The sequence below is a fragment of the Watersipora subatra genome, chromosome 6, assembly GCF_963576615.1.
Source record: "Watersipora subatra chromosome 6, tzWatSuba1.1, whole genome shotgun sequence".
Taxonomy (NCBI): Eukaryota; Metazoa; Bryozoa; class Gymnolaemata; order Cheilostomatida; family Watersiporidae; genus Watersipora; species Watersipora subatra.
The window spans coordinates 30,477,017-30,503,059 of record NC_088713.1 but is presented as its reverse complement, the minus strand read 5'-3'; the positions used below and the strand labels follow the sequence as shown (position 1 = coordinate 30,503,059).

The following is a 26,043-nucleotide window of genomic DNA, read 5'->3' as shown; positions in this document are numbered from 1 at the left end:
ATTCAAGTTGACATGGAAGGTGTGCTTCCCTTAACTTGCAACTTCCCTTAAGGTTGACTTGCAACAAAATTCACATTACAGTTATTTGGTATCAAAAGATTCACCATGTCTTCTCTGTTGTGTTGTAAGTGCAAAATATGTGGAAAGGTGATTACAAGCTCTTAAAAGCTCAAAAACGAAAAGCCGCCGTAGATTGGAATCTCTTTATTTATCTGACGTTGTCATTACAGTTTGGTTATCGTCTTGTCACGTGATGTTCTCATGTGAATTGAAAGGCCAATAAAAGCTCAATATAAAACTTATCGTAGCACTAGTTTATGACAAACACTTCGGGTTTTACCGAAGACCCCGTATTAAATATAGATGCTCGCTACTTTACAGTTTTGATTCGGTTTGGTCTAATCGGCAAGTCCTAATCTGATCATGTGACCCAATACTTCGCAAATAATTTTTGCAGCACTTTTCGGTTATCACAGGTAACCAACAGACTCGTCATGATTATCAGACAATGATATGTACTCCTTCGAGCTACGGTTAAAAAGTTTAACGATTTTTTACGGTAAGTTATAAGATATCAGTGCTAAAAGTGACAACATTACAATGACGATAAAATAGACGCGTAAGAACAATAGACATGGTTTTATTGAATGCGTGAAGTATATTTGTGAAAATATTTCGCCGAATAAGGTTGCATGAAAATGTAAAAAGAAACCGTCCTGTAACAATTACGTCCCATTTGAGCCGTTTTGGAAAACGAATCCAAACTACGACAGTCTCGTGTGGCTGCGATTAACTGTTTGTTTTTAGCTTTTAATCACATTCCCATATATTTTGCACTTACAACACACCGGAGAAGACATGGTGAACCTTTTGATACCAAATAACTGTAATGTGAATTTTGTTGCAAGTCAACCTTTAAAGTAGAATTATTGTAATCATGAATCATAAACCGAGTGAAAGTGATAAGAAAAAGGGAAAAGTTGTTGATACAAACCAATACTACTACAGTTACTGTACAATCCATTAAATTAAAAAGTCAACTTTAGTTTTTATCCTATTTGACTTGCTAAAAGGGGGTTTGGGAACATCTTGGATTGAATTAGACAATTTACATGTATTCTACTGTCGTATAACGTATAATCCCTTTAGCATATATGCTTTTGGAACAAATTATTTGTTATATCAGTGTCCGATATAGTCTGCAACAAACACCCACCATTGGTAAGCCATCTTCATCCGTCTTTATTTCCACTTTGGCACGCAGAAGTTTGGCGAGGTTACGAAGAAAGCTGACGCTGTTGTTGAGAAACTCCTCTGGCTCCATAAGCACCACAATAACAATTTCCCCGGCTGCGAGCTCCTGCGGATCACCCCTGTCACAGTCAAGTCCATCCCACTCACAGGCCTCATTGTTACAACCTGGGTCACACTCGCCTGCAAAAAATTTTAGGTGGACTCACTATACCGAATTCTTGCACAACGAAACTCAAAGTACGAGTTGGAAAAGTGGTGACGCAGCGAATTGTAAGCATTCAATGATTGGGAAGTTTTAAAAGCTAATCTACATCAAAACTATCTGTGTGTAGAACACATCATAAGAAACAACATCACATATTGTTGCTGCCAATCACAAGGCTCTGCCGTTGATACCCTTCTGGGAGCCAAAAGTAACTCTTACCGTTGTCATAGTGGTCTAAACAATATTTGTTATAGAGAGGGTTGCATTCGCGTGACGGATTCATACAGTCATAACCATCATAAAGACAACCCTGGGTGTTGCATTCTTGGTCACACACGCCATTCTGGAAAAGCTTCGGACACATGATGCCCTGTAACCGACACAGTGCATATTATATCACCTCTATATACAAGGATGACAGTAGAACAGCCACTGATATGAGAATAAATGTCTATAGGCAGCAATGGCAGTCCACCAAGCATGACTAACCATCTTAAAAAAGATAATGTATAATCTAGAAATAGTGTGCCTTGTTTATAGAAGAATGAATATCACAAAATCAAAAAAACAATAATAGTTTCTAACAAAAGAAAGATTAGCTTGTTGCCATCATGTGTGAGCAACCTCTCCAAAATCAAGTAAGGTGTACGCTTAGCTTACTGCAAGCAGACTGTGTGTGTTTGTGAGAGCCAGTGTTACACAAACAATGATTCTGTGATCAGTCTCAGACACACCATGGACTCAGACACACCATGTCTGAAGTTCAGAGGCAAAGGAAACCTTGACACTGGAGACATGACCAGTTGCAGAGAGGAATTAAGGTTGGTTGTCATTTCTGTGACCAACAGTGACCTTCTGTGGTAATTGAACCCCCAATCTGTCATTTTCAGGTGACACGCTCTAGATCACCATATACTAAATGTAAATGCTTTTGTTGGCCGCATTGAAAAGAGCATATTTTAGTGCCATAGATGGCACCTACCCGCTGAATAGCTGTGCAGTCCTTCCAGAGAGGCAGGTTGAAGGAGCACTCATTGCCATCATAATCACAGGCAAATGAGTCACACTCCTGGTCACACACACCATTTCCTGCCTTTTCAGGGCAGCCCATCGTCTCACATAGCTGCCTCAGAGTATCCAGCGGCTCCGCTGTTGTTGTGGATATCGTCACATCCGTGCCGATGCCTCCAGGAAACGATGCATCATAAACTTCGCACCTCAGGCCATTCCAGTACCTGACAAACAAACAACAGAATATCAACCAACATATCAAATTAACTAAAATAATACATTATCTACTCTATGTTTTTATAATATTACTAAGTTTCATTAATATGCATCTCAAAATATTTGATATTGTGAAATTCAAATTATTATTTTACTTTTCATCAGGTTACAAATGTCAAGTTATACATAAAATAATTACAAGTAGGTAATATGTGTAAGTGTATGCAATAGACTTACAATGACAAGACTAAACTTATAAAAGCATCAGCACACATCGGCAGCACTCACCTCGGACAATTGCACTCGTAGCGCATAAGAGCATCCTTACAGAAGCCCTTTACACAAGGTGTCTCCACCTCATCGCACTCATTCACGGTGTCTTGATCGCAGAGTCGACCCCCTGTCCCGGGAGGACAGTCACAGAGAGGAACACCATCCCCACCGACATAGCACTCAGCGCCATTTTTACACTGAATCTCCGAGCATGGCTGCGCATCCAACACTCCCTCGCAGAAGTGACCTCTGTATGGCAATGGACATTCACACCTGTGAACACATAACGTTGAGCCTAGATGAACAATTTATGTATGATGAAAGAAAAATGTTATTATAGTCCGAGATCTAACGCATGGCAAAGAATAAAGGCTGGGTGAGTAACATGACCCATAAGTCATATCGTTGTTACAAGGCAGACTGAGACCGATACAAGCAAGTAGATTCTTCGCTTTGTTCCTTCTTTTCAATGCTTCAAGGTAAGTGCCACTATTAAATTTTAATGCAGTTTTTGGCAGTGTTAATCGGCGGTATGCGAATATTCATTGAAACATGTATCGCCCGGTAACTTAATGTGTGCACAACTCCAAATCATCAGCGCCATGGAAACAGTGTATTGCGTTGACCATATAGCTACTGCAAAGACAGTTACAATGTTAGAGTATTATTACACAATAAAATTACGGTCAACAATTTCTACAGAACTGACATGAATGTCAAACACCAATTTGTCCACTAAAGAGACATGTGACAAAGAAGAAATATCTTGCCATCCCGAACAACAATGTTCTCCCAAGAAATAGCGCACCTGTTATTGGTACAGCTGCCGCCGTGGAGACAGGGAGATTCGTGACAGGAACTTGTTCTGTTGCTGCAGGTTACACCTGTGTAGCCAGGTTTACACTCACACCTGTAGGAGTTGACGAGCTGGACACAGTTGGCTGTTCCTTCTCCAGAGCACGGGTTGCTTAGGCACTCATTGATATCTCCTGCACATGAGAGGAACAAACCATGAAGAGCTTCACCATTGCCATATTTGGAAATAATCAAGATCCAGATATTAACTATTTATATGATTAGTTAATCCCACTACTGTTTCCATCAGAGAGTTAATCTCCCTATTGTTTCTTATCGGAGAGTTAATCTCCCTATTGTTCTTATCAGAGAGTTAATCTCCCTATTGTTCTTATCAGAGAGTTAATCTCCCTATTGTTCCCGTTATAGAGTTAATCTCCCTATTGTTTCTATCAGAGAGTTAATCCCACTACTGTTCCCATCATAGAGTTATCTCATTACACATTTCTATGGCAACCTTGCTAAGAACAGGAATAATAAAAACCTTACATTGGCCCCTTTTTATTAATTTATTTTCATCTCAAATGCACTTATCTCGATGTCCTGTGTAATTATTGCAGTATTCATTGAGAAGTTATCATTTTTTGGATTGTAGAACCAACCCAACAATTCATGGCATATTAATAAAGGAATATTGGCTCCAATACCCAAGGATTTATAACATACAAAGGTTCTGGAGCAAATAAACTTATGTTGTAGAGAATTCACTGAACTGATAGCCAAGGTTTCTTAAGCTCACCTTCACAACGGGTGCCTACAAATCCAGCCTGACATTCGCAGTGAAACCCGTTAACCTCATCCAAGCAAGTTCCCTGATCATTGCACGATTCCTCCTTGCAATTGTCTTCGTTTATTTCACAGTTGCTGCCTTGTGTACCAGGTGGGCATGAGCAGAGATAGTCTTGAATCAAGTCATGGCATGTACCTAAAAGAGAGTCATGAGACAATCAGCAACAACTCATCAACGGCTAGAGTAAGGTAGCAATTTCACAGCGATACCTTAGAAAAGTTAGTTTTTTATTGCAAAAACAAACTATACATCATAGAGCCAATATATATATATATATATCTATATATATATTTCTTACAAGAGAGCTACTATAATAGATATAGCAGTACCCAATGACTACAATATAGACAGCAAAGAAAAAGAAAAGGTAGAGAAATATCTCCCTCTTGGAGAAGAGATTGAAAAATGCTGGGATGTAAGAACAACTGTAATCCCAGTAGTCATTGGGGCACTGGGCGCAATAACACCGGCGCATAAAATGTGGCTTGCCCAAATACCAACAGCAATCAACTCAGGTGAGTTGCAGAAAAGTGCGCTATTGGGAACAGCTAAGATCTTGAGGCGAGTACTCAAACTCCCAGGTCTCTGGCGGGAGACCTGAGTTAGAGCAGAAATTACCACCCATATGGGTTAACCGGGGTGAGGAAACAATTTATATATATATATAATATATATATAATATATATATAATATATATATATATACTAGAAATTCCACTGTCATACAGCCCACGACCAAAGTGATATTGGAAAAAAGAAAGGGTACTGATGGTTGAGAAATGCAATATTAGCAGTCAAATGGCACTGCAGTGCAATAGGATAACTGCAATGGTAGCTGTAATGTACTGGGTGTTATTATGTATAGCAAACAGCAATAATGAAAGGAAAAGATTATATGTTTATATCTTCCCCCTGCAATAGGAGAAATGCAATATTATAAGTAAAATGCACTGATATTATTAGAATAACCAATATTATTAATATAGTAATACAGTAATAATAGAAAACCAATGCACAATTGTTTACATTTCAAAGCGTCATAGCAACCAATATCAAGAAGTTGTGATATTTATCTAGAATTTTAGAAAATTTATTTAACAAAATTATTTAGAAAAAATAATAACAGTAACATATTGCCCAACATCGGTCACTATATACTTCGATCTTGTAAATTCGAATGACTATTCTTATAATTAAACCTTATAAAATCGAATAATTATTTTTATAATTAAATATTGTAATAATCTCATAAGATTCGTTGGAAAAATATCATCATCATTCAATTACTTTCACTGCTCTGGACTTCAGTTGGAATACCAAAGTACTCATTATAAGTGTCCAAAACGTCAGTTACTTTGAAATCGGCAAAAAAGAAACGATTATTTTTCTGTACTTATACGTTAATTACAGAAACCTCCGGCAAATAGACAATGCCATAGACTGGTTAAATGGTTTTTCTCGTGAAATATGCACAACTTAATAGTTCTACTATTTGCTGCACGGCCCTATTGGCGTTTCGTTAGCCGGTCTTAATTTTGATTAGAGGAAGCTTGTCAAGTTTTTATCGTGATTTTTGGCCAACTAATCTGTCTATTTATGTATAATCCGATCAGATGGGTTAGTTTTAGGAATTTGCGGTAACCTTTTAAAGACTTGGTAACATATTTAGATAGGTTTATATGTGTTTTGTATCATTACTATACTTGTACTGTACTTTATTACTATGAGATATCGGTACAAGGGTTTGCGACGGCCGTTAACGGATAACTTTTCGGGAGTTGTGTGCACATGTGCATTTATCATAAATCTCCCAACCAATCGCTCCGCTCGTGTTTGGTCGTGTGGGATAATATATATAATATATATATTAATAATTATAGAGCAATGATTTAAAGGAGAGGGAAAAACCTGACTATGGTTCATTAGAATAAATGATGATATCCTGTGATGCTCATCTTTACAAGCTTATACGGCTGATCTATACAGGTGGCACCTTAAACCATAACGTACAACTTCTATCGTATTTACTAGATAAATCAGACACGCTGATTCCGATTTTGTACTCAAAATAAAGATAGGGCCACTAACTTTCAAAGTCATCAAGGCTTTTTTAAAGCGTTTTATTATATTAAATATTAGTGACCGATAATAAAACGCTTTAAAAAAGTATCTAGTAAATTAAACTTATCTAGTAAATACGACGAAAGTTGTAGGTGACAGTTATGGTTTAATATGTCTAAACAGTGTGTCAATCAATCATCTCTTAAGCAAATGGCCTATGAACTGAATAGTCTCTCAACTAAAGGGTAAATGAACTAAATGGTCTACGTACTAAACAGCCTATGAACTAAATGGTCTTTTAGCTGAATGATCGATCGACTAAACGGTCCATCATTAAATAGACTACCAGCTAACAAAAGAATCTAAAAAAGTCATAAAAGAATATAAAAGCCATAACTGGTTATATTTGAACTTATCTTTTACCTGCTACCGACAATAAAAATGAGACGACTCTATGTAGCCGCACTATTCCACCAACCTCCATTTTGACAGGGAGCCGAATGACAGTCATCGATGTTGATCTCACAGTTCTGACCCTGAAAGCCATCGAGACAGCGACAAGAATAACCGCCAAGATGGTTGACGCAAGAAGAGCCATGGGTACATGGATTAGAGTCGCAATCATTGATCTCGGTCTCGCAGTAACTGCCGGTGTAGCCAACAGCGCAATGACACTTGTGAGAATCACCCTGGTTGGAACACATGCCTCCGTTTTCACATACCTGTAATAAACCATTGTATGTTTCAGTTTACGGACTTTTTATAACTGCACTTTTCAATTCACTATCCCGACTCCTCCGTAATACTATAAGATTACCGACTTTTAAAACAGTTGTTCAACTCACTCAATAACTCCTGATTTCTGTCTTTTCGTTTTTCTGTTGGTTTTGTAACGAAAAACATGACTTTGTAGAAGATTACTAATGCCAATTACAATGTTATACATACTTATATACATACTTATTATGTATACAAGTTATACATACTTATATACATATTATGTATATAAGTTATACATGCATACTTATATACATACTTATTATGTATATAAGTAACAAGCGATCTAGTCTTTGTACAGTCACAGAAACTTGCCGGAAAAATCTAAAGTCATCTAACAATTGGTAGATAAAATTGACCAATGAAATATAGAGGTGTTTGTTTAGGCCTGCTGATTGAACAGTATATCAAACTCTAGCTGTTTGATGTTATGAAGGAAAAGCTGAAAGCTCTAACACTTTCCCCTCTACCGTCGGAGGTACAAAAACTTCAACTAGGTGATTCAACTGCCAAATAGGATTTTGTGTGGCCCAAAAGCTGGAGGGCGCAAGTCTCTGTTCTACTTCTACTTGATTTTCGTGTGCTATTCCCGTTACTTTTACTAAAACTTTGAATTTCATTATTAAGGGACTAACTATATTTTATACAATGAGTAACTCTAGATTTAAGAGTAACAATTTATCAATAGGTAAATCTATTTAAATGTCAACAAATCTATTTTCAAGTGAGCAACTATACTATTTGTACGTCAATTAATCTATTCATAGACAAGTGAATCAGTTTACAGGTGAGTAACTCTATATATATAGAGGAGTAACTTTGTATTGCATTATACATTGGTGGGACAACTGTGTATTGTCGAGTGACTGCATAAATGGGTAATTCCATGTGAAGATGAGTAGCTCTATTTATAAGTGAGTAAATGTATTTATAAGTAAGTCTATTTGTAGGTGAGTAACTCTACTGCTGAGTAACTTTCTAGCACACAAAGAGTAACTCTATTGCAGAGATGAATAACTCTATGCTTGACAGTACGGTATAGCCATACCTCATCAACAGATACTTGTTTCCTGTTAGCCACGTACTCGCAGCTCCTCCGCGCGATGTCACACACGACTCCTGACCAGCCTGGTGCGCACTCGCAGTCGTAGATGTTGTCTCTCTGCACACATGTCGCGCCATTCTTACATGGCTCTTTCTCTTCACACCACGACTCGAGCATTCCACAATGTGGTCCTGCAATAACAATATTACCTAGTTAATAAACGTAAATAAACAGGAAGGGTCGACAAGACTAAAATTTACAAAGTTCTTCCACTCCCAAGCCTCCAAACGAGGCTGAGGACTTATATCCTCTCGCTCATCAGTAACAACGCTTCACACACAACTTCAAAACTTCAAACAAGAGGGCACAAATCCAATTTATATAAGCAGTACTACCGACATGTTTCACCAAACAGGAAACCTTTCAATAGAAAAAACTTTGCAGGTTTGAATATTACCAACTTATTGTAGCAAACTGAATCAAAGAATTTTAAGGCTCAAATTACATTTAATTGCAAGCTCAAAATGATACAGCAAAAGCTTATAAAAGAAAATCTGATAAGACTGTGGTCCTACCTTTGTAGCCATAGAGACAGTGGCATCTGTAATCAAGGAGGCCATCAGCCCCATAACCAGGAATAGTCTCACAAACACCAGAGTTTTGACAAGGTGAACTGTCACACGGATTCTTTTGGTATTGACAATTGGGGCCATGATAACCTGGATATATGAAAAGTAGTCCCTCGTGAGCTCAGCCGAGGTCAAGGACAGACTTACAATAAAAACAATTTTATAAGACATGTTCAACCTTCTCCTTCCTTAAATTTTTTTAGCTAAATAATTTGCTATTTCAGAGGTGGGGTGACATTATTGACATAACTTTAAAAGTTATGTGAAAAATGGTTCGTGGTAATTAATGCAATTGCCACGAAATAAAATTGAGAGTGATGAGTACATTTTTCCAACAAGATGGCCTAATATTAAGAGGTTTAAATAATGGCAACAATACTTGAATTTTTTTAAAATTGAAAATGAAAAAATTGAAAAGTTGTCGCGAAATATATTCCTCCACTCTCCCTAGACACATTAGCTATGTTAAAATCAGTCACCAGCAATCATCAGATTCACCGCTACTTTTACTACTTAACGAAAAGCCAGAGAACTGTACCGACACTAACCACTGGGTCGACCGGCCAGCTCGCCACGTTCAGGAATAATTGTGTACAGACTTATTACATTACATATGATGATCTTTCACGTACACAGGACTGCCAGCGTACGCGCGACACAATTCTTCATCTAATTACACAGCCTACTACAAGTCCATAATCTAATGATAAGTGACCTTGACCTTGACACCATAGATGCAACACACTAGGACTAACAAGACAAAGTTAACTCACTGGAAGTGCAGAGACAGGTGTAACCATTGATCTCATCCATGCAGGTGCCCCTATGGAGACAACTTGAAGTTGTGCAGTCATTGTCATTCATCTCACACCTGAAATAGTTGTCATAATGTCACTATACATATTAGATTTTTATATAGAGTAACAGACAGGACCTCTCATTCTCCTCTTCAAACAATCAGTGGTGTCGGACACATATAAATACATTGATGTATCACCAAAATTAATATATAATATATGCTAATCTTTCCTATAATAAGACACACATCTGTCCATTCGTCTGAAGAGACGCTTGGAGAGTTAGAAAGCAAATATGCACTGCACGGGAATTGAACTTGGATATTAAGCTTGGTGAGCCAACGTGCCAAACGCTGAGCCACTCAGCCACCTCATTGAATAATTATGCACATAATTACTACACATGACGATCTCTCACGGCGTACAAGACTGCCATTATACGAGTATATATAATACATGTTAATATATAGAGATTTGATAGCAAAGACCCAAACTATGTGATTGGACAACTCATAAATGGAAACAATGCAATGTGAAAAAGTATTTTAGTCATAGGCGAGGATCTTTGATATACAAATGCCCGACACTGAATAGAGAGACTCGGCGATGACAACTGCTAAATAGCTTACGTGAAACTAAGGCTACAGACTAGGGTTGCACGATAGCTCGATAGTCAACTGCGATAGTCGGTAGTTGTCTTCTCGATATGAATATGTTGCTTATTTTTAGCCTATCAAAACATCTGAAACTTATGTATTGTTATCGAATAATAAAAAAGAATATAACCCGAGTTTGACTATATTCGGGTTTGACTAAATCTGCAAAAGTATAAGATAGTTTTGCAGATTTAGTCAAACTCGAATAACTCGCCCTCGGATAGCTAGAACACATGGTTAACTCGAACGGATTTGTTTGGTCCGTTCTCACGCAATAATAAATTGCTTTAGATAACTCGACCTCAATTTCGTTGACTCAAACAAGTTTTTTGCCCAGCGGCTACCGAGACGGTTTTTATCGCTTTAGAATATCACTTTATTTCAAGCCATAGAGACAAACCTCAACTTTTAGTAGTTTTTAGGCGTCGTTATTACCATCATCGGCAAAATATTTTTGTTAACGACTTTTCTAAAGGTTTGCAAAGCAATCAAATTTTACCAAACATCCGCTTAGCGATGGCCCTCCGAAAGCAAGGACAAGTGAGCTAACCTTCGAATAAACCTAAAGAAAAATCGGCAAACTTGATCTGGGTTAAAACACTCAAAAGAAAAAGATGTCTTTTTTCATAGCATTTCAACAGCGATCAAGTTTTGCCAATTTTAATCTGAAAACGTCCTGGCAATCACATCACCTAAAACGACAAACCAATCTCAAGTGATAGAGAAGTCTATACTTTCTGATGACTTTTTTTAAGTTTACAGTAGGCTTTTAACATGCAACAAGCCATCTATGCATTTGATTTATCTATAGTTTGTATATGTACATTTATCTACTAATAAATACATGGACTTGTGACCGTGCTCTGATAACTTGAACGCTCTAATAACTCGAACACTCTTGTTCGGTTTTGTGAAGTTTGAGTTATCCGAGTTTGCCTGTAGTTTTTGTTGCTTTTTTTCTGCAGATTTTTTCCTGCAGCATTTCCTTTTCCTATCCCTTCCCATAATCCTCGATCCTTTCAGGCACGATAATACAATAGTTTTACCTGCTAACTACCTGTGATAACTATCGCTGAACTCTGTCCGCTCATTGCTAATTCGATAGCTATCGCTATCGGTGGGACAACTCCAACGATAGTCGATAACACCTTTTCAAACTACATATGCCATCCCTACTAGAGACCACCCCCTACCTTGGACCGGAGAAACCAGGCTGACAGGAGCAAGTATAGCTGTTGACGTAGTCTGTACAAACGGCTCCGTTCTCACACGGGTTGCTCATGCAGTCATCTATATCATTCTGACAGCGTACTCCTTCGAAGCCCTCTACGCAGTCACAGTGGTAGCCCCCTACCTCATCCTGACAAGTGCCTCCATTCTCACAGACACCCGTAAGACAGTCATCAACGTTCTAAAAATAATGCAATATATTTTATACTTGCAGCAAGTAGAGGCCTGTAATTTGGCTGACTGAGTCAGCCCTTGGCTTATCCTTCGCTTTTTTCGTCACGTCATTCTAGGAGTGCGAATTATCATGGGCCGCCATCTTTGTAGACAAATTTTACTGTTAAAAACATTAAGTTTCTGCAATTAGTTTTTGCGAACGATACTGTTGTTTGCAAAAATGTATAGTGACGCTACACACTTTTTCCAGAGAATCCCGATAAAGGCTCGGAATAACACCAAAAATACTATTCAATAACGTAAAGTGAACGAGAATGACGATTGTTTGTCTAAAAGTATGGCGGCGTTTCCGCGAACGAGCGCATGTGCAGACGAATTGATGACGTCAGAAAAAGCGAAGGATTCCTAATCGTCAGTATAAAATATTTACAGAACAAAAATTAAATACAATCATTCGAGGGTGACTTTAGATTCTTACGCAACCCATCTAGTCAAATAGGTGATGTTTTGCTATATATATTTTATATACCGCTAATATATTTATATTTACGGTATATATATATATATATATAATATATATAATATATATATATATATTATATATATAATATATATATATAATATATATATATATAATATATATATATATATTATATATATATAATATATATATATATATTATATATATATATTATATATATATATATAATATATATATATATATATTATTAACCATACTTCAACATACGACAGCCTCAACATACAAAGAAATCGAAATACAAGGAAAACATCGAGCAAGTTGATGCCTTGAGGCAGGAGAAACCTTTGAGATAAGCATACGAGCTGGTTCTTGACGACCATTATTAAATGGCTAAGTATGGGTGAGGCTGCTATCGAGAACAGCATCACATGATCTTTCACATTGAATCAGGTTGAAAAAGCTTTAATGACGTCAGCTAAAAGTTATGATGAAAACATAGCAAAAAATTAAAGAGACAAAAAATACTAGTAAAAGGTTAAAACTTAGCATCAAGTGTGTGTTTACTAAGTTGAGTTAAATTCATAGTCTCTGTGATGTTACATAGCAACACTAAAGTCCCCCACTCTCCCACCGCCGTTAGCCACTACATGTATTGAAACTAACAATCTCATCCATGACTGTATATAGCAATGTTGCATTTTATTGCAGATAAAATTAGCCAATAAAAGGTTATTGTTTCGCTTTGCGGGCGTAGGTACTGAATTACAACAATTAAAAACACATTTTTTGTAATATACAGTTGATGTGTTTTTTTTCAAAGAATGGTAACGGATTAATTTGTATTTAGATATTTTATAGAGGAAATAAAGGCGCTGTCAATACCTCCTGACAGTGCACCCCTGAGTATCCACGAGGGCAGTGACATGTGTAGCCTCCATGATTGTTTCTGCATGTCGCTCCATTGTGACAAGGCGCTGACTGTTCACACTCGTCTACATCCCTTTCACAGAAATACCTGCAAGAACATGTCACATTTGGTCATAACTAGAAAGGAATATCTGCAAGAACATGTCACATTTGGTCATAACCATTGAACTAAAAACCCCTGGAAGGGCGGAGGTCATTTGCGAGTACGGAAATCCGGCCGACGCCATTTTCAGGTAGCATTTGAGTGAATTTCATTGTGTTCAATGTGAGAAAGAAATCTAATTTCAGAATTAACAGCTATGGAAAATCACGAATACACCGCTAAATCAAAGGAACAGACTACTGAGATTGCTACTAATAATTTATGTAAGAGAGAGAAGGGTGTAGGTGCACAGTGCTATTGCATAAACTGCAAAAACCGCAAGAATGGACATTTAAAGGAAAAGGCATGACATTTCACAAGTGAGTCACTTCTACTACTAGTTCTATTACTATTGCTCAAGTCTACGACTACTACTAGTTGTGTTACTACTAGTTAGTACTGCCACTAGTTAGTTCTACTACACTAGTCACTGGGTGAGTGAGAGTCGATCAGTGGCACTACTGAGTGAACGAGTTTGACTGTATTTTGTCGGTGATTAAATAAATTTATAAGCTAGTGAGTGAAATGCTCTTTCTTCAGAACGAAGGTTTTTTATTATTTAAATTTTGAATTTTTTTTATATTAATATTTTGGAACTGCAAACCATTAGGTTTTTTCTAAATATTTATATTTGAAGGAAATGTTTGTCGTGCCTATAATATTATTTATTGTTCTCCCTGGATATAGCTAGCAGTAAGGAGATAAGAGTAATAATACTATTGTTACTACTACTGTTGCTAACTAACTACTACAGTTTCATTTTAATTTTTAGATTTCCAAACAAAGCAACTGAGAACTCTTGTTATTTACAATGGTATCGCAACCGCAGAAGAGTGAATAAACCTGATCCTTGAGCACTTATCTGCAACGAACATTTCAATAATCCATGTTTTGACAGCAGGTTGAAACGTTTGACTGAAGTCATTTAGAGGTAATATGTTTCAATGTTGAATGATACTTTTCAATGATTGAATTTAAAACCATATTGTCAAGCACAGTGCTGCAAGGTGGCTCAACTTAAAGTAGATATATATATATATATAAATTTTAGAAGCCTCAAACAGCACGCAAAACAGTGACAGCTGCCACAGCAAGTGCCTATGAATATGTCTGCAGCTTAGCAGTTGTGTAATCTGTTCTCTGTGATTCTTCATCTTCGTTTCTGGGATTTAATGTCCAACGCATAAATTATGCTGTTTTTTTTAACGTGTGTTAACTGTGTAAATATTTTTTAATTTCCTAATTGTTGTAATAAAACTACATAATACCCCTGCCAATCATAAATTCCAAATTGATAGCAATAACTTGCAATTTAGAACACAAAACATCTTTTTGAAACCAAAAATCAAAAAAATCGATTTAAATAAAAAAAATCAAATCAAAAGAAATCAATTTTTTGATTTAAAAAAAAATCATCGATTTTTAACAACCCTGCCTACAACACAACAGAGTAAGACATGGTGAATCTTTTCATATCAAATAACGGTGAAAATGTGAATTTTGTTGCAAGTCAATCTTTAAGCTTTATGCCTAAGATGGTTTATGAATGACTTCTAGTGAAAATTGCCACATTTCCATTTTAGAGCGATATGGTACCATTTGGAGCTGTTTTATTTTCGCTTATTTTATTAGTTGTATTGTTGTATATTAAGGGTACTATGTTTATGTGAATAAGACATTCATTTTTGTTGATTTTATGTAATTGTTATAATTGATGCTTTTGTTTAGGTGGTTGGAATAATAATCCTACTGTTACTCAGTTTTAAATTTTGTTAACAGTGTTTTTAATTTCCGTTTAGTTGTTGCAGTAGTTCATTCCATCTTTTACAGATACTGTATTATACATATCATACATTCATAAGCTATTATCGCTTAAATCTTGAAAACAGTTTCTGTTTTGGCAGCATACCTATGTGTTGTTTTTATCGAAATACTTCATGTGCTAAGTTTTTCCATATGCATTTATGCATATGTAATATAATTTTTAATATAATGGAACAGTTGTTATTTGCCTGAATATATCATTTGCTAGGTTTATGCATTTGTAATACAACAGTTTGTATGAATAACATGGTCCACGAAAATCTATTTTACATCTATTTATCATTTGATATATCCCACTCCATATATTATAAATAGGTTTTATTCTATCAGGGCATTCTAAACGTTGTGTAGGAGTAGCTTTCATCAACACCCAGCTGGAAAATAACTATTCAACATGTACATTTCTGTCATTTTTCACCGTTTGTTTACAAACGGAACTAGCATACGATTAGCTCTCCAATATGGCGCATACGTTACATATTATTATCAACGTAAAAGTCACGTGATTGCCATTCCAGGGGTTTTAAGTTCAATGGTCATAACTAGCAAGAAATGTCTGCAAGAACATGTCACATGTAGTCATAACTAGCAAAAAGCACCTGCAAGAATATGTCACATGTAGTCATAACTATATATAACCATATAGCGCATCTAATAAAATATTTATTTTGTAATTACATACCCTGTGAAACCTTGCGTACATGTACACGTGAAAGACCTGAAGTCCGAGCTAGGATTGCAAGTGGCGTTGTTACTACACGGTTTGCCTTCACATGGTCGCTGTTCAGTCTGGCACTGTGGTCCTGTGTAACCTCCAGGGCAGATGCATGTGTAGGCATTATCCCTATCTACACAGTAGCCCCCGTTTAGGCACGGAGCACTGCCACACTCATCTATGTTCTCCTCGCAGTTTGTACCTAACAGGATGGGATAACTAAACATTATAAAAGCATTTATGACTGGCTCCTCTTATATCTACCAACCTAATTCACAGACAAGAAGTAAAACAGTAGTTTCGACAGCAAAAGAAGAACGACTGACGATTAACCATTATCCGTAAAAGAATCAGACCAAGATTTTAGTTTGAATTAGATAAAATGTAGAACTGTGATAGTTACTAAAATAATTTATTACATACCTATTTATCTTTGATTATTATATATATTTATTATTAGACAATTATTGGTATTTACTATATTACTATCAAAAAGTTTAAGAAAAGAATAAATATTGAGAGTTGTCTATACCTTGGTAGCCAGGCCTGCAAAGACACTCATATCTGTCAAAACGATCTAAGCAGCTGCCAGCATGCTGACAGGGGTTGGAGTCACATTCATTCACCGGCTCTGCACAGTTGAAACCTGAGCAAGTATACGAGGATTCGTTGAACAAGTCATAGAGAGTTGATAATTATTATATTATAATTAATTATTGTAATGTAGCAATTGCAACAATTATTATTAGTTATTAATACATTTTATTTCTAAGTATAATGTGATTATTATATTATAATAATTATTAATAATAATTATTATAATATAATTATTATTATATAATAATATAATAATTAATTATTATATTATAATAATTATTAATAATAATTATTATAATATAATAATACTATTGTGCAATTATAATATTAAAAATATTAGCAAATAATCAACGTAGATAACTTTGGATGGAATATATAATGATCTGTCAATACTCGGTGCTGCATTTGCACGCCTTTAGACACTTTTAAATAACTTTAGACAACTTCTAAACTAAAGTTATGTTGCTGAGACATGGAAAGACAACTTCCTAAGCATGGCACCTGTGAAGCCAGAGTTGCACTCGCAGTCAAACCGGTTGAGTCCGTCTATGCAGCGGCCATTAACACATGGAGAGCTTTCACATTCATTGATCTGTGAAAGACAGCGGGCATCCGTGAAGCCTCTCGGACACTTGCATTCAAATCTGCAACAAAAGAGTAAACTTGACTTACATTCTGTGCCAAATTTAACCATTTCTGCGGTGGGATTTTAAAAACAAATATATCTAGTGACCTGCAGAAGACACGGGGGCATATGCACGTGAGGTTTTGATGAACTCTGTCAAAAAATATTCCTATTTTCTTGCTATGAGAACGACCAAGAAAGATAAGGTCTCATTAACTCAGCATTCATAAAACAATGTGTTGAAGTTGGGCGCTAACAGAAAGGTGAAGGTCATTTACCCAACTTGGAGGAGACAGACTAATCACATACTGACCCATTGACAAGGTCTTTGCAAACGCCTCCATTGGCACAGGGATTTGGTGAACAGTCATCGATGTTGGTCTCACAGATGTCACCTTCATAGCCTGGCTTACAGACGCATTCAAATGAATCAACTCTGTCGACACACTGCGCCTCGTGCCGGCAAGGATTTGAGGCACAATCGTCAGTGTTCGCCTCACATCTGCAAACAAAAATTTTCAGTCATCCCACAAATGATGTACACCGAAGCTTGAAAATTCTGCTAATTTCATCGTAGTTAATATTAAACGGTATGTAAAAGGTAACTCAAGTCAAATTTTAGTACAATTTGTCAAAACGTTTAAATTTTTTTTTATCATTTGGGATGTTGTTGGTTGTTTTAGGTGATCTGACTACTAAGATGTTTCAAGATTAAAATCGACAAAACTTGATCGCGGTGAAAACGCTCAGATAAAGCAAAAGTGCAATTATGATATCTATAGTCGCAAATAGACCGATAGAAGAGAGACACGTAACGTCGCAACTTGAAAGCAATAGCCGATATCATACCAACGATATCAACTAGTCATATCATTTCACACATATTTTTTTCCGAGCATTCTAATTAAACGCAACCACTTTGTCGATTTTAAACTTGAAACATCCTAGCAGTCAGATCACCTAGAACAACAAACAATCACAGATAATATAAAAATGTTTATGCTTTCTGATAAAATCTACTAAAATTTGACAATAATGACCCTTTATTGGAGATGTAACTATAGTTAACTATAGTTAACTATAGTTAACTATAGTTAACTATAGTTAACTATAGTTAACTATAGTTAACTATAGTTAACTATAGTTAACTATAGTTAACTATAGTTAACTATAGTTAACTATAGTTAACATAACTGTTAACGTAACATAGTTAACGTAACTGGAGATGTAACTATAGTTAACTATAGTTAACTATAGTTAACTATAGTTAACTATAGTTAACTATAGTTAACTATAGTTAACTATAGTTAACTATAGTTAACTATAGTTAACTATAGTTAACTATAGTTACATCTCCAGTTACGTTAACTATGTTACGTTAACAGTTATGTTAACTATAGTTAACTATAGTTAACTATAGTTAACTATAGTTAACTATAGTTAACACGTAACGTGTAACCTGGCTCGTTACAGATGTAACATCTATAACGAGCCAGGGATTAACTCTGTCTTATGAAGATCAAAATATAAGACCAGCTTAATTAGTCTTTACAAAAGATAGCGGTAGGTGTAATACCAAAGCCATAGTTTTAACCAATCAAAAAACAGATTATGCGATTGATTGATACGATTGGTTCAATGCTTGATGCATCTTGTGATTGAATTAGGTGGCTTATCGCAAAGCGTTGCAGAATTTAAATGAGATTTTTAAATCACATTAAAATCTTAAATTATTCAGTACTTTGATTCCTTCAAAAAATAGCTAAAGTTATTGATCATTTTGCATACCGCTGGCCCCTGGTTCCTGGTGGGCAGGCGCAGCTGAAACCATTAGGGTAGTCTGTACACGTTCCGCCGTGTTCACAAGGTTTACTCGCACACTCATTGATGTCCACATCACAGTAGACTCCGTTGAAGCTGCAACAATGTACGCAAGACATGAGAAATCAAGATAGCATAGCAGAGAGACTAACTGCTATTACTTGATGTTTCTATATTTCGTCTCATATTTGCTAATGAATGAGGATGAATATCTGCAGGATCTGCAGTCCATTCTTTTTAGTTCTAAAACTTGCATCACTTTGAACAATTGAAAAATGGTGCAATTATTGACAAAATTACGGCAGTCCCTACTGCAGTCCCTATGGCAGTCCCTACTGCAGTCCCTATGGCAGTCCCTACTGCAGTCCCTATGGCAGTTAGCTACACGTACATAAATCTATACAGCATTTTAAGACTTAAAGTATATTCTTCTCATCTAATTAAATATAAATCTTTCATTTTCTGACTCCAAAGAGTTACAAGCTGAACTGAGACCTAATACGAACACTCAAAGTAAACTAGTCTTCAATTCCTAAACCCTCTTCAGGGCCAACATCTGTACAAAGAATTCAGTTCATATTTACCCTTACTTGAGCAAGAACCAGCCCTAAATTACCCTCAACACTTTCTCTATACTCATGCTTTGTCCACAAACTAAAGACATACGTCAGGTTTTTGTTGATTGAAAACAATAGAGTTGAAATATATTAGGTTTCAATTGCAAATTTGAACTACTCACAAATTCTGAGTTTGATATCTGAAATCTGGAATCTGAAAATGATATATATAACTACTTAGTTCTGGTGATTTTCAGCACAGCAACATTAATTGAAACACAACATATGTCAGATTGTCTAGGGGGCTGCCATAATTTTGCACATCACAGTAAATAGCCAACCCACATTGGCTGAAGTAGACTATTATTGGCTACCCACATGTGTTATTTTAATTTGTAACTAATAAGGTCTTTTTTAGAATTAAAGTACAAGCCTTACCCAGGGTTGCACTGGCAAGTGAAGGAGCCAGCTCCATCCACACAATGTCCATTGTTACAGTTGACACCCTGACAGTCATCATCATTCAATTCACACCTCACCTGACTAAATCCTGGCAGGCAATCGCAGGTGAAGCCATCGACCTATGAGCACCAAGAAACCGATTGTTCAGACAATGAGCATCCAAAAACAGGTAATGAGCATCCAAGAACAGGCTAAACCAATGAAAAGATATCCTATAGTGAAAAAACTATTATCTACAAAAAAAATTATTTAACGTCACAAAAACTGTTAGATGGTTTTTCGGCTAGCCTCGTCACAAAAACAATATAAATGAAATTATGTACCTATTAGCAATAAAAAAAGCACAGGGTTAAGTGACATGTGCCATCATTCAACTGACATAGTCATGCAAGGTGCCATCTTTAACTGACTAGCCATGACAGGTGCTGCCATTTAGCTCACAAGGTCATGACAGGGCACAATTCTTGCCATCATTTAACTCACAAGGTCATGACAAGTCATGACCGGCCGTGACAAGTCATGACAGGCCATGACAAGTCATGACAGGTCACGATATGTGCCATCATTCAACTCACATGGTCATTGCAAGTGCCGCCATTCAAGCATGGATTAGATCCACATTCATTAACGTCTACTGTACAGGCTGGACCTTCAAATCCGCTGGGGCAGTCGCATTCAAACCGTCCAATCATATCACGGCATGTTCCGCCATTCTTACACGGGGAGGAGGCGCATTCATCTATGTCGTGCTCGCAATGAGTCCCATTGTAGCCTGTAATACCATCAATATGACACATAAATAAAATATGAGACCTCGCAGAGAGAGGAGAGCTGCTCACTAGCGTTATAACTAGCATTGCTGATAAATTTTTAGAAAACTAATACTATAAAAATAGTAACACGAACATCAAAACATTTAACACAAGTGGTAAACTATATCACCAGTTTTCAAGCTAACCTAGCAACTATCACATTTTTAAAGAAGCGTTGCTTATTATCATGAATACAATAAAAATGTGGAAATGCCAAATGGGAAAATGTCAACTTTTTATAGAAACCTTTAGCAAAATATTATAGCGAAGTATAGAAATTTTTATAGAAATATTTAGCGAAGTAACTTTAGCAAGAAAATCAAACAACTACAAACTCACTTTATTAAAACTACAGATTGGAGTCATTCAATTGACAATCCTATGCCTTCACACTAAATTATGACACTTGCCACCAGCTGCCATATTCGCCTTAAATCATGACACTTGTCATCAGGTGACATGTTTGTCCTAAGTTATGTCACTTGTCATCGGGTGACATTTTCAAATGTCAATCTCTGCCACCTACCTGGCATGCAGTAACACCTGAAGAAGCCGACATGGTCAATGCACGTTCCATCATTCTGACACGGATTGCTGGCGCATTCATTTATCGATATGTCACATCTGGAGCCGGTGTATCCAGTGTTACAGTCGCACCTGAAGGAGCCTGGAGTGTTGATACAGGTACCTGCAAAAATTAAGTCCTTTTTTGTACTCATAAGCTAATACAAATAATAATTTCGATAATAATAATAATAGATTAAAATCAACAAAGATGATCTGCAAAAGATTTGTCTTCTCACAAAAACATGTTTCATAACGATAATAATTTATAAGCAATAATGACAAGTCTGTAAATGAAATTGTCTAGTAAAACTTATGACTAGTGATCTAGCCAATCATCTCTAGATCTGAGAACTTTTACATCACCTGACAACCTGTCAAGGTCAACACTTACCGTGACTACAAGGAGACAGAGCCATTTCACACTCATTCAAGTCGACTAAACAGTCAGCACCCGTGTAGCCAGAGCTACACTCGCATATCGCCTCCCCTGGGTAACGAGAAAGTCGTTAGAATATCAATACCACGTGCGATATGAAGCGATTCTAGCCTCATAGCTGTAGATAATCGCCTGTATCTATTAGAGGTTTGACTGTATACATTTGAGGTTTGACTGTAGCTAGAAAAGGTTAGACTGTAGCTAGCAGAGGTTTGACTAGCTAGTAATGATTTGATTGTTCTAGGAAGGCCCAGACAATAAAACAAATGTTTATGTTCTGATGTCCCTCTTATCAAATCATAAAAATAAAAGAATACGCTCATTAATTAGCACAATAGTATAAATAATCACTCAAATATTCCAGTTTGACCATTCTTAATAACTGACAATTTTTTTCAGTAAAACAGGATATTAAATGTTAATAAAAACATTCAACACAATCTGCGTAATGTAAAACAATTTAACATGACCTCAAGCAAAACAGGTAAAAACAAAAATGTAGAGCTTGAGATATGATTAGAAATGGAGGCATTCAGGAAGTTCGTGCGCAGAGAAGAGCGGATAAAGGAGACAACATGAAAGACAAACATACCAGTAGAAAAGTGCACGACACAGTTGGCATCTGGGTGACACGGTCCACTCAAACACGCGTCATCGAATTGGCAGATCAAACCGGTTCTTCCAACTGGACACTCGCAACGGAAACCTCCGACTTGGTCAATGCATGTCCCACCAGGCCTACAAGGAAAGGCAACTTCTAATCAATCACATATTTCCTCTCACTAGCACGTGTTAGAATAATAATTGCGAGTAATATTTCTAGTAACATAGAAATAACATAATAGCATAGAAAGAGAGAGCTGTACATGGAAATATTTGATTTATAATTATTCTGCAATGCCAATAGGTGGTGAGTTGGTGTGGTTGTCAGAGTGCATGCATACAAAGGTGAATATCAAGAGCTAAACCCAATGAAATGCAATGTTTGTCGTTCGTCTGGTGTCTGTTCGTCTGTCCCCAACCATAGACAGACACGAATCTTATTATAGTAAACATTTTGACACTTTTCCACTGTAGGGAGACGTAGGGAACTTGAAGAACTTCAAGAAGTGTCACTTGCCTTCGCATGAAGTTTCAACTAGACTAGGATCTTGTGGTGTAATGCGCAGCTAACATTACTGTAGCGTTACATGCGAACATTACTGTAGCGTTACATGCTAACATTACTGTAGTGTTACATGCGAACGTTTTGCTAGTAAGTTTTCCTACTTTCTAGTAACAAAGATGTCATAACTACACACATGGAGTTATCTACTTCTCGCCACTTTTTACGCTGTCATTAGAATAAAAATTTTAACTTTCCTCAACAACTATTACTCTGACAGTCCTGTGCCCTGTGAGAGATTGACATGTGTAATAACTATGCGTAAGATTATTCCTACATGTGATGGGTGGTTAAGTGTTGCAGACAGTGACGCACTTGGCTGGGAATCTGAATATCAGGGTTCAACTTCCGTGCGTCGTAATATTTTTTCCACCACTTTAGAGTCTCATATGGACTCTTATTATAGTAAAGATTATTTGAAATTTAAAACTTATTAAAATACTGCGAAAATATTTAAGAAAAAGATAAAACAAGATTTTTCTTATATATTAAATAAACTTGCTCTTATCAGAGGTATGTATTTCATTCAACATGCAGGTTATAAACGCTTGATATAGGTAAGTCTATTATCTAGTTGTTATTATGTGTATTTGACACAAACAGGCAAATGGCAACAGAGATTGATATCCACAAGCGAGACAGGATACGCAGCTATAAGCACAAACAGTTTAAAAACTCTTTTATAACTGAACTGGCGCAGAAAACACCGCAAGCAAGCTATTATGGAGACTTCCATATTTTTCATCTGCCTCATGCTTCCATGGTTCTTCTCGTGGATTATCTCATCAAAACCTCATTTCCTCATACAACCTAGCAGTGGCAACGCAGCGCAGTGGCAACGACTGACTGTAAAGATAGCTGAATACATAAAGATCCACAGTGAGTTTGACAGCCTGATTGTATAGCTTGCAGTCAACTGTATCTTTTTGTAAAAACGCGACACTTTTCACACGCAATGACTAATATATTGATTCATCTCTTCGTGCTTTGATTAGAATGAAATAAATAATAAAAACCATATGAAAACGCGAAAAAACTTTTGCAGTGTAAAACTTTGGCGAAAGGTCAATAAATATGAACATAATTCTTAAAACATGATTATCAGGAGTGACGGGTAAGATGACAAGAAGAAACAAGCAGTATATCTTGATCCATAACAAACTTAGTTTTTATATTATTAATAGCTATTTATAATATTACTAGCAATACTCATGCAATCATTTCATGTTGTATTCCTACTTTTATCCATTCTATTTTTAAAATTGTGATTTTTTAACAGGTGGTTTGAATTTGTGGCTTGAGAATAATTTTGTATGTCGGACAGATACTTGGTAGATGCTTGCATAAAAAACATTTCAATTTAAGAGTTGTTTCCTATCGCTGAGACAACTCGTACTGAATGCTTAAGTTCATTTGCAATATGGTCATTTGACAAGGCAAGATTATGTCATGGCAAAAAAACATTTCAATTTAAGAGTTGTTTCCTATCGCTGAGACAACTCGTACTGAATGCTTAAGTTCATTTGCAATATGGTCATTTGACAAGGCAAGATTATGTCATGGCAAAAAAACATTTCAATTAAAACAATATAAATTGTAAAGTTTGGTTATAGTTTAATTATAAAGTATATTACATTATTATATTATTATTACATTATTATAACTATAACGTATACTATATAAATCATATAAATATAATTTATATACTAAAATTAGATAAATTTATGATGACATTTGCAATTTAATTATAATTTTAACCATATTATTATAATTGTATTATATTTTGAGTTATAATTAAATCACATAAACATAAATTTAACCAGCGAATAGTATAAGTGTACGTGACCATCAAGTTTTGAACAGAGAACTCTGTCTGCACCTGATCTCCCTGGAAGCCTCAATGAGATAAGTCAACATGTCAGGTGATAAAAAGAATTTTCTCAGGACTAACCATTCATATCATTGTTTATTTTCTACCATTCTTGCTCATTACACAGAAAACTTTATCTTGTAGGGTGATAACAAATATTGCCCAACAATCTCTTCCGCACCCGAAGAGATAGCACTATCTGAATCCTATGGTTTGACAATGGTGGCAGTTTTATTTACCAATATTGTATACCTGCTGGGAAATAATTTCATGGCATACTTGAACTACAGTCAAAAACTTTACATAAACATTTAATTTTGCAGGGACTAATTTTGTATGCTAGCGCCCTCATACATCGCACAAATTATTCAGAATTATAGGAAATTATAGAAATACAAAAAATGGTTTCATAAAACGAAAAACACTATAATAAATCTAGATGGACTTTTCAGTTCATGAACACTCTAGGAACGAATTATTCTACTTTGTAGGAGCGTCAATTTTATTATAAAAAATATGTCTATAAGAATACAATATAATTTGTTTCATTAAACCATAGAAGCTAGAAGCATAGAAGTTTTTAGCCCCATATAACTAGTGCTATAATAAATAATATAATAATAAATAATACAATAAAGCAAATATAAAACTGTAAAAGACTGAATTAACAAGGATACTGTATCATATAAACAATGAAGAAAGTAGGCTTGGCGTTGTATAGGCACAGAAATGGATATATATGTTAGACGACGAGATTAAGTTGAGACAGCTTACGTACTTTTACATCATAATTAAAATAATTAAGATATTCTACATTGTAATGAATGATACTACAAAAATATTTTTGTGAGTATTTTTTACATGAATGTTGAAATTCCCAGCTAAAAAACTTTAAAAGGTTTTTGATACAAAGATAAATAAGTATAATAAATAAGTTTAATAAAACGAACCACGAAAAATGAAAATCCATGAAAATTCCAGATTGAGCACATCGCTAGTTTGAGTTAAAAAAAATTTTATATTTTATGTAAACCAGCAAGAATACAAGAATCTAAAACTGTCTGAATAAA

The 26,043-nt window shown here is 35.8% G+C and overlaps 1 protein-coding gene across 1 annotated transcript in view; it reads right to left on the bottom strand.

The window, feature by feature from the left end:
- LOC137398809 (neurogenic locus Notch protein-like) overlaps positions 1-26,043 on the bottom strand; it is an 84,325-nt gene that overhangs the window by 12,626 nt on the left and 45,656 nt on the right. The window contains exons 9-30 of the mRNA XM_068084987.1: positions 22,531-22,676; positions 21,894-21,989; positions 21,462-21,623; positions 20,699-20,895; positions 20,100-20,242; positions 19,072-19,200; positions 17,597-17,785; positions 17,160-17,302; positions 16,594-16,707; positions 16,029-16,263; positions 13,336-13,468; positions 11,762-11,979; positions 9,889-9,986; positions 9,062-9,205; positions 8,490-8,677; positions 7,143-7,386; positions 4,554-4,739; positions 3,768-3,948; positions 2,975-3,232; positions 2,442-2,694; positions 1,679-1,829; positions 1,217-1,434 (exon numbers count right to left, since the gene is read on the bottom strand). Coding sequence (XP_067941088.1) covers positions 1,217-1,434; positions 1,679-1,829; positions 2,442-2,694; positions 2,975-3,232; positions 3,768-3,948; positions 4,554-4,739; positions 7,143-7,386; positions 8,490-8,677; positions 9,062-9,205; positions 9,889-9,986; positions 11,762-11,979; positions 13,336-13,468; positions 16,029-16,263; positions 16,594-16,707; positions 17,160-17,302; positions 17,597-17,785; positions 19,072-19,200; positions 20,100-20,242; positions 20,699-20,895; positions 21,462-21,623; positions 21,894-21,989; positions 22,531-22,676 — 3,826 coding nt within the window. The remainder of the gene's footprint in view (positions 1-1,216; positions 1,435-1,678; positions 1,830-2,441; positions 2,695-2,974; positions 3,233-3,767; positions 3,949-4,553; positions 4,740-7,142; positions 7,387-8,489; positions 8,678-9,061; positions 9,206-9,888; positions 9,987-11,761; positions 11,980-13,335; positions 13,469-16,028; positions 16,264-16,593; positions 16,708-17,159; positions 17,303-17,596; positions 17,786-19,071; positions 19,201-20,099; positions 20,243-20,698; positions 20,896-21,461; positions 21,624-21,893; positions 21,990-22,530; positions 22,677-26,043) is intronic.